The 10,260-nt window shown below is 44.2% G+C and overlaps 1 protein-coding gene across 1 annotated transcript; it reads left to right on the top strand.

The window, feature by feature from the left end:
• Positions 1 to 3,802: 3,802 nt before the first annotated feature.
• Positions 3,803 to 9,046, top strand: LOC102689036 (avidin-like). Its single transcript, XM_015355582.2, has 4 exons — positions 3,803 to 4,037; positions 5,103 to 5,304; positions 6,920 to 7,040; positions 8,170 to 9,046. Exons 1-4 carry the CDS (start codon positions 3,963 to 3,965, stop codon positions 8,201 to 8,203), a joined length of 432 nt encoding a protein of 143 aa, XP_015211068.2. The 5' UTR covers positions 3,803 to 3,962; the 3' UTR covers positions 8,204 to 9,046.
• Positions 9,047 to 10,260: the final 1,214 nt, after the last annotated feature.

Below are 10,260 nucleotides of genomic sequence, written 5' to 3'. Positions count from 1 at the left end.
GCTGGCCCACACCAATGTTTATTTTCTAAGCTGTACTGTATGTTATTTAACTTGTTGTTGCTGCTGCTGTTCTGTGTTTATGTTTTTGGTGTTTCCTTAATGTCTTTCTATTGGAGCATACATGCAAAGATGCATCTCCTTGCACTTGTGCATATGACACTGGACTGAACTGAAACTTAGGACAGGTGACTGAGAGCTGAGAAGTTCTGCAGACCGATCAGGGGCTGCTCCCTAAACCACGGCCCCTACATAAATGGAACAAGACAAGGCCATTCTCCGACCTCTCCTGCCAGACTATCAGCAGCTTTTTGATCCCAGAGTCTGGGCAGCTGCTTCTTGACAGATCCCAGGGCAGCCACCATCAAGGCCACTGGTCTGTGAGAGTGAAGGTCCTGAGCAAGGGACAAGAGCGTCTGGAAAAAATGAAACAGCAGGGACACAGGTGTCCACATCATATTGATTTCTGCTGTGATTGAAAGAAATGAAATGATCGTTCTCTCTCTTCGGCGTTTCCTTCTTGGAGCTAGACAGGGGGCCCAATTGCCGGAGTAGATTAGCCAGATGTTCCATTACACCACACGGCAGGGGGCTCTGTTAGCCAGCAGTTTTACCGTGGTGACAAACAGAGCCCCTGGCTGCCATGTGCCATCTGCCTGTTTGTGTCCAGACAGGAGTCTGAAGACAGGATCTGAGATATGTGATTAATCACAGAACAGCCTGACACGACTGCTGAAGTGTCTCTTTACTCTGCTGATGCGTCTTCAGCAGGATTCCATTAGGGGTCTGAGTGTTTCTCACAGGCATGACAACATCAACAGCTGTGTTGGAAAACCGAGAATGAAAATCCCAGGAATTTCCCTGTACGGAGCCTGAATCGGTTTTGTGAACTCCAGCTTTTATTGTTCCATTCCAGCTTCCTTTCCCCAGCGATCTTCAGCCAGGAGCTCGGAGACTGAGCCAGACAAAAGCAGCATTGTTATGTGTGTCAGTGCTGGCTTCAACCCACCACAATAAATCGTTTATTGTTCTTTGAAGCAATAAATGAAGCAAAGTTTTCCCCATCGCACTGAAAATACCTGGCCCCTATTTGAGCATGTCTGCTACCAGACTGGGTTGAAGTGCTGGCAGCCCATTAGCTTGTAGTGGAGAAGAGGGAGGCATTGTCCGTGCTGACATCAACCTGAAAGATGATGAATACAGTCAGCAAGAGCTTCTCGAATTCCTCAGAAATACAGGTATGGATTGGTGGGCTTGTGCTTCATTTGCTCATGCATAGTAATTCAAAAAACCATCATTGCACAGCTGTGCAGCGTTATAGCTGTGACCCAAGGGGTATAAACTGAGCCAAGAGGACATTCCTGATATGTGACACAACAGCCGGTCTGACCACCATAATCTCTCCACACTGCAGCTCATGTGGAAGGAGTTGTTCTGTAGACTCACGCACCAGTTCAGGCTCCGCCTGCTGCATCTCTCCAGCAGCATGGTGTGTCCGATGACTCTTCTGATTCAATGGGCAGCGCTGTTTAATGCAACTGGGAATTTCTATCACACAGCACATGAATAGGTGTGTAAAGACTTGAGTGAAGTAGTTAAAGTACCTGCTATCTCAGCGTCATTGTATGATGCCATCCGCACGCACACACTGACATACAATCATCATTGCCAGCTGGCCTGAGGAAGCAGATCTCAGAGCCCCAGGGGAAACACAGTGACCGAGAATCAGCCCCCCTGGAATTCATCATTGCCAGCTGGCCTGAGGAAGCAGATCTCAGGGAACACAGGGTCTGGCTTTGGAATAGAGGTGTGCTGGTGCAGTCCCACTGGAAGCCTTGTTCAACAGCACAAAAAGTCTGGAACTGATGAGGACCACAACCGTAAATTGGAATATTTTGCTAAAGTGTTAAAAAAGTAGCAGCAATGTGATTACAATAAGCTTCTACAGTAGATTACATACTGTACATGTTGGTAACATAATGCTTTTTTGACCTTATGCTGAACTGCATTCCTAACCCCATCCCTGCCTCCTTAATACTTAATAATCATGTATAGCATCATTATGAGATTGCTTCTAGTAAGTCATGACCTAAACCTATGTTTTATTACAATATTGTGACAGTATTCAGTACCTTATAATATTGCATCTGATTTTATCATTTTCTTAATCCTTAGTGCATCACTTAAGATGTGACTCTTGTTGAATTGGAAGCAACATTAAGGAAGTATTTCTCAATATGAAGCCGTTTAAACCACATCTGTGGCTCAATTCAGGTACACTTCAGATGAATCTTTTGCCCTGCATCCGGCTTAATACATCTATCATTTGAATAGTTAAGACTGTATTTAGTAACGCGCTGAACATTAGTGAGCTTAAGAACAATTACAAATGAGAGGGGGCCGTTCAGCCCACCTTAAAATGTCTAGAACCCTATAGGTAGATGTCTGGGGTAAAATGAAATACATAAGGACAAAGGTCTACACAGAGTAGCATGTAATGAACTTCAATAAACATCTGTATAGAAATATAAGGCAGGCCATTTCTGAAAGTGAGTTTTTAATAAGGAAGACATCAAATGCTCTGTAAAACTAGAAAGTAGAAAACAAGTAGATCATCACGGTTTTTTTATCTCAGCACTTGAAGAGAATTCTCAAAACATTGTTAATGTTTTCAGAATAGTTAACATAATCGTTTTTGATCACTTTTAGAATAAAATGAATTTGTGTGACACACATTTTTCCAAAACAATAAGTTCCAATTTCTGCACTAGACACAAAAAAACAGTTGTGTGTCCCATCGAGGTAAACACAATCCCATTTTCCCAGCAGAAACAAATCTTTCCCAGAAGTGTTTGGGACCTGCACCCCACATGTGCAGAGAGTAATTGCTTAATTATTCAATCAAAAATCGGTCCTGAATCACACAGCGTCTTGTAAAGGTATTTGGAACTTTTCTGTGGTGTCTCATTGTGTAAAATGCTTAAACTTCATATTTTACTCATAACCTAAATGCTCAAACTGAAGCATTCAAGGATAAGATAAGTCACAGTTAAACAAATACAGAAGGAAAATGAACATGTCGACTGCTGTTCCAGTTTATGTGTGGAACGTTGATGTCTCCCACTATTATAACATCACCTGCTCTCTTTGTACAGAGAGCTGCTGGTGCCCGTGTTGGGGGTGGGGGTGGAACTGGGGGAGGGTATCCTCACCTCCTCCTGGAAAGCACTAACTGCGCCCCTGCTTATAGAGCGCATACTGTATGTGCAGAACAAACTGTAAACAAGGAAGAAGACCCAGGTGGATAATCAGCATGGAGCCCTGCGGTAAATACTGTGGTGAGCTAGGACAGTGTATTACTATACAATATATGTGTATGTGAATGGAAATGGATATGGATATACAGAAGGAGCTGTAGCAACACCAGTTTTTTTTGTACTGTTGTGGTGCTTTCTGGTTGCTTACACCTATCTAGAGGACTTTTCCGGGTAAATACCAGTACCAAAATGTGAATATTGCTTCATCAGGCATGATTAAATCATTATAATGTACTCAATAAAACATTCAGAATTAACAGATGTGATGACTCCTGCTGTAACTGTACTGTAAAGTTCCTGAACATTAAAATACTTGCAGTGCTTGTGACTGTTTCGTTTAAATTGTTTCGTTTAAAAACACAATGGATAAAGCTGCTCTAATATGCGGACAGTGGTTGGTAAAATAATGTTTGGTAACAGGTTTTGCAATGTAGAAACCCCTTGGTTACCACAGATTTGCTTTCATATTTCCTCTGATGTTTCTACAGTTGAACTGTTCTTGTGGTTTGTTACCGTGAGCTGGGATATTCAACTCTGTCACTGAGAGCAGCTGAATTCAGAGCATTCCGACGGGCACCTGCGTGGTCTCACACTGTAGCTGTCCATTCCTCTTTGACTCCTAAGGAAAATCTCTCCCTATCCTTCAATATGAGACGCAGGACTTTTCTCTTCTGTTTCTTGTGTCTCTGCCAAGTATCTGGTTTTGCCTTCCTGCAACAAAAGGTAAGATTTCAGCGCAGTTTGGACCCTGCCTAGACTGTTAAGATTGTTCCTGAGGTGCTTGCTGCTCCTTACTGATTCTGCTTTCCGATCACTGAAAGTCACATCCTTGCTGTAAAATAAGTGGAATCTGGCAATGTGTATGATGATATTCAGCAGCAGTCAGGCTACATATTCCTGATAAAATCATTTAAGGAACTCTTGGTGAGTTTCCAGAGTTTTCAAACTGGAGAAAAAGAAAAAGTAGACATGCAAGTAATAATATTGCTACTGATTAATTATTCCTAAATGTGTTTTGACTTTAGAATACATCTAGTCAATAGTTCTACACAGTATAACAATGTGTCCTCTCCTGGCTCTGAACAATCTTATACAGTAGAATATCACTGCTGCCAGGGACAGGGAGTGATTGGGGCTTGCGTATAGCTTCTGGGAGTAGTGCTGAGGGAAGAGCAGAGCGGATTAGTTCCCTTTACGTTCGTTTTGTTCACAAACATACTTCAGTTCACTCCTATACCTCATTTTCAGGAGCAATAGTAAACTTTTAATGTTTTCTACGCAATAATAGAAAAGTATGGATGCAGATATTTGGATTTCACAACTAATTATTTGAACGAACCTGTAACATCAATACAAACCTATAACAACATTTGAAATCGACTTTCTTTGGGATCTGTGTTCTGGGAGCCCAGTTCTGGTTTCGATGGCTTCGCAGGTGCTGGACCAGATCTGGACGCCCTGAAGCAGAGGGTAGTTCGGCTCCATCCAGCTGGTTTCAGCCATGAACATTTCCAGCTGCCTTGTCTTTTCACTTGAAGGGGAGTCACTGGCAGCAATGCTGGACTATTTGCTGTCTTATATGCGTTTCTAAGGAAGTCTGGGAGGGACAGCAGCTCTTTTCTTCTTTACATTTCCTGCTAATGTTTTTATCAGGTGCTGTTCTTCCCTGTAAAATGATATTTTAACTGAATGAGCCCTTCGGCCCCAAGGCCTGCCACAAGCAAACAAAGGAATGACTTCAGCCAAAAGCAGCAGTTCAACCAGCCCGTGTCTTGGGTGTCATTTCAGTGCAGCCTGAAAGGGAGATGGAAGAACGAGCTGGGCTCCAACATGACTGTGAAGGCTGTGGACGGATCGGGACTCTTCACGGGCTCCTACTTCACTGCTGTGAGCACTCAGCAGGGGGCACACATCAAGGAGTCTGCTCTTTCCGGACAGGTGCAGCTGAAACACCCTGTGTTCGGATTCCTCGTTAAGTGGAGTTTTGTGGGTAAGGAGCTGTCGATTTAGGACTGCCATCTTTCGTGGTTTATTTCTGTCTTCCTCCTCTAGTTCCCAGTCTCGTCAGGAGCTGAGCTGTCCTCCAAACTGCCTGAATTATTGGTCCAGCTAGAGGAAAGACACCAGAATTCACTGTGCCTCTGCTGAGTTTATTTTAACTTCATTTGAATCAGAATGGTCATTTAAAGAAAGCCACTGGCTTTACTGATTATAAGCACTCTGTCGCTACTAGATGACAATTAAATATTACTGAGGCAGGCCTGTTGCTCAATTACCATTCTTGAGAAATAGACAGGATACAATCAAGGTTACCTAAACTATTGAGAACATGTGATTGCAGTGAACATTGTTACATTGTTGGTATAATAGACCTTAGTGGTTATCAGTGCTGTGTCACATCTCTTGGATTCTGGGTTTGATTTCAGAAAGGACACCTTCTGTGTGTAGTTTGAATGCTCTCCAGGATATTACCTGGTGTCTCTAAAAAGTGTGTGTATGTGTGTGTGAGTGTTTGTGTTTATGTGTGTGAGGTGTCCTGTCCAGAGATTCCTTCCTTGTGCCCTGGAACAGGCTACGGACTGTGTGACTCTTTCCAGGAATAAGTAGCATTCAGACTGTGGATGTCTGTATCCTGGAGGTCTCAGGGGATGTCAGCCCTGCATGTATTTAGGGTCCACAAAGCAGCTTCTTCCCACAATCACATGTCTGTCCAGTCTGCCGAAGCTGGTCAAGGTCCAAGAAACACGGAGCCCCCCCGAAGGAAGTGACTGAGTCCAGCAAATTTCAAACAGCAAAATCAATTTATTTTAAAGATCACCCAGCTGGCAAAGTGTGTAAACAGGCCGAACCAGGTATGAATGTCTGCATGAATTCACAATTTCTTTGGTTCTTTGCAGGATTCTGGGTTTCCCGTAAATCTTTTTGTCATGTGGCAACATAACAGAACTATATTTCATCTTATGCAAACCTTTAAACAAACCACAAACCACAGTACTTACAGTATAATGTCTTCACTTCTGCATGTCTAACCTGTCTTACACAAGCCAATGTGAAAATTCCTCCCACTAAATGGCTTCATATATTAATCAACATACACACAAAAAACATGCTGTAAAAACTCACTTTTGCACTGTTTACAATATTGTCTTTTATTGCTCATGAACAATTAATTACAGGCAACACTGTACAAGCCTGTGTGCCCGGTGTGAGATAGAGATAACTACTTGTTTCATCATGTAAAGTCAATAGCACACAATAGCAAACAGTATTTTAATCGATTTTTTGCAATCAATGCAAATACAAAGTTATCATGGTTAGACATAACAATTTCTAGGTTCCTTCTTTTATGGATGCAGATACTTTGGCGCCCTCTACTGGTAGAACCCAATCCCAAGCTGAGCAGTCCCGTACTTCCATCTGAGCCCCTCTCTCTTGCAGCCACCTACACAGCACCCACAAAAACGTCCGCTGGCTGAGGGGTCTCAGCACACACTTGTGTATCCATGACACAGCACGCCTCCTTCTGTCCATTTTGGAGGCACAACACTGTGTTTGTGCACCGTGAATCGAGCGCGTCTGCTGAGGGTGACCTTTCCGTTCGGCAGAGTCGGTGACATCCTGGGTCGGGCAGTGTTTTGTGAGCCAGACCGGGGAGGAGCGCCTGGAGACCACGTGGCTGCTGAGGGGGAAGGCAAAGACCGAGGGCGACGACTGGTCGCAGACCCGGTGAGTGAGCAGAGCGTTCGGACACAAGGGCACAGGAGCTCAGCTTCCTGCGGCACGGCAGGACCGGAGGTGGGACCTCGCTACGTAAACTAGCCCGGCAGTACTCTGTACTTCCCTACCTCCAAACCTGCTCTCTGTCGGGTTCCATTCATGCTGTTCTGTCCCGTTTAAAGAATCGACTTTAAAGTTGGACCAACACCCAGCCCCAAGCATTATTTCCCCTGACATCCTGAGGTCTTCAAAGGAACAAGTAATACGTTTATTCCATGCTGAAAAGAGAAGAGAGAAAACACAATGTTTCGGCTGTGAAGCCTTCTTCGGGCGTGAGGTCTTTCAAATACCATCAGTACCATTTTCAGCTCTAAATGCCTTCTGGGAATTGCCTCTCAGGCAGGGATAATGTAGGTGAGCAGTGTCTTTCACCGGTACCTCTGACTGCTGGTAGGGAGAATGATTTTTTCGGGTAAGATAAGACACTCCTTTCCAGTGACGCACTGGCCAACAGGCTCACACCAAGGCCGCAAAGATGACCAAACACTGAATGAAAAGAGCCACTCATACAGAACGATTAACATTAGAGGACAGAAAACGACAAGTGTGAGAGGAAGAGGTGTCAGGCGGGAGAGAATGAATCACACTGCGGAGAACATCCTCACATTCTGCTGGCTGCTGGACTCTGAAGTGACCAGTACTGCTATTGATTCTTAAACTAGGTGTTTTTCCCGTTAAAGATCCGTAAATGAATATGACCTCTTGAACTGTCTCGCCCGTAGTGGTCCTGTCACTACGGCCCCGCACTCGGACACGAGGGTCTCGCCCTGGTCCTGTTAATACTGGTGCCGCGCACTGACTCGGGGGTCTCGCCCTGGTCCTGTCAATAACGGCGCCGGGCTTGGACACCTCAAGAGTCCCCAAAATCCCAAACTCTTTTGTCAGCAGTATCTCAATAGTGAGTTCCTGTAAATACAGTACTTCCTCAGAAACAACAGGTACCTCAGGCTACAGATTGTAGTGCCCAAGATCTAGACCTTTTGCACACATTTCATTGTTAAATTTATCTTTAAAGTGTGCAGTTTTTAAATGTATGCTGGAAAAATGTAACAAGATACTTTTGATTTTTTTACTTCAGGGTTGGCAAAGATGTGTTTACTCGGCTCCCCTGAGATCTCTTACTGGAAAATCAAGCTTAATTTTCGCTACAGACTGCTGCTCCTCTGCCAGTCCTGTGTCTCCTGTCCTCCAGTCCGGCAGCGCCATGGCCATCAAGCCTTCAACGGGACACGTCTGTCAGCTTATAGAGCCGAACCACCTTTGAACCGTTGAATGTCACATGAAAATTACTGATCAACCCAAAAGTCTTTATATTAACCCTTCAGTCCTCTCCTGCCCCAGAGTTCATAGCGACAGGGCCTTAACCTAAAACCTAATCCTAACCCTTCAGACCATATTGTTAGGGCTAACTTAACCTCATTTAACCTTATTTTAATCCTAATTTTAACCCTAACCTTAACCATCAGAACATAAACTGTGAGGGTTTCAGTCGTTGGAAGGACAGTGCAGCCCTCTTTGTCCCAGGTGGTCCCCTTTTGCAGAAAATTTGAAAAAAGAGCTCTATTCCCCTATCCTACCCTTAAACTTAGCCCTACAGTCAACTGCAGAGCCCGTGATCCAGGGTCATCATCAGTCAGCATCGAAGTATCTTTGCAATATCTGCAGTCTAGTTTCCTCCAAAAGAAAAGTTTGAAAAGAGTGAGACGAGAAATCCTTACCTTTCAGAGCTGGTTCATCTCTGTTACACGCAGGGATTAAACCTGGAAAAGCCAGAGAGCAGGGGAAGACAGTCTTCCACTTCAGTCCAACAGCTTCAGCTGACCCTTTAAGTTACAATGAGGCCTTATAACATTCGGAGAAATGTCCATTCAGACATCTTTAGCAAGCCAAGACTTGTCTTTCTGTGCTTTCCTGTTTCCATTGCTATAGCAGCAATAAATATGCAACATGCAAAACCTGCTGTGTCTCTCCGATCTGTCTGGTTCTGTTAGCTCCAGGAGAACAGGGCTGCCTGTGAGCTCGGTGTTTCTGAAAGTCTCTGCTCAGGCCTCCTTTCCCCATCTGACTGACGGGGAAGAAGTAATCTCTTTGCCAAAATCCTGAAATACAGTCTAAACACTTTCTATAAACAGGCATACTGTAATACATATGAATTTTAAACACCTTTGTCCAGTGATTCTGATGCTGTCATATAAATGGAACTACTTGGATGGCTTTTCTTAGATACTGTTTTCAAGTATTTTATTTATATTAGATATTATTTATCACTTACAACTGCCCCACCTTCACAAAGTTATCAGAAACAAGTCGTGTGTTTTTGTAGCAGGTTCACTGACATTCTCCAGCACAGAAACAGTATCCATATATTCATGATGTGTTGATCAACAGTGAGTGTGTGGCCATCGGTGGAGGCTGCACAGATGCTGTGTTGTGGGATTCATTTCCATGACTTTAATGTACATCTCTGCTTTTACAACGAGGCATGACAATCCCATAGTGAGGATTTCATTTTTTTTACACTTCAATCTATAAAATACATCATCACTCTCAAAATATAATTATACAAAACTCTTCCTGTCGTTAACAAAGGCTGTAACATTCTTGTGAAAGTCAGGTTGTTATGTCCAAATGCACTGGCTCCATGCAGAGAAAAGTGGTGTCCAGTGGTTAGTCAATCCACTGGCCAGCAGCGCTGTCCCCATGCTGTCCACTCGGACACACAGTGAGAGAGCCCTCCCTGTACCTGTACCTGAACCTGTTCCTGTACCTGTACCTGTTCCTTTCAAATGAGCCGGATAAGGACAATGACATCCAGCATCTCGCAAGGAAATCAGCAGGAGCAATCTACCACAAAACTGAAACCAATCTGAGCAACGTACAGGTGGCATGTGAAAGGAGTCGGATCCTGGTACAGTACTGTCTTACTTTCGGATCAAGATATCGTTGACAGCTCTGACAGACAGGGAAACAAGTCCTGGAAATGATTATGTGACATGCAAGAGGCATTTACAAGGCCTGCAGTCAGATCCCTGGTGCTGCACTGTACGTGGAACACGTGACGTACTCAGATCATCAGTGCTCTGTCCCAGGAGGTCTTCCTCCATCAGCTCCTCTGGGTGGGTCATGATGTCGGACTTCAGGCCCGCGGAGAGGGGGGCTCTTCCCTAGA

The sequence above is a fragment of the Lepisosteus oculatus genome, chromosome 2 (assembly GCF_040954835.1).
Source record: "Lepisosteus oculatus isolate fLepOcu1 chromosome 2, fLepOcu1.hap2, whole genome shotgun sequence".
Lineage (NCBI taxonomy): Eukaryota > Metazoa > Chordata > Actinopteri > Semionotiformes > Lepisosteidae > Lepisosteus > Lepisosteus oculatus.
The sequence above is the reverse complement of the archived record's forward strand: the minus strand, read 5'-3'. Positions and strand labels throughout refer to the sequence as shown.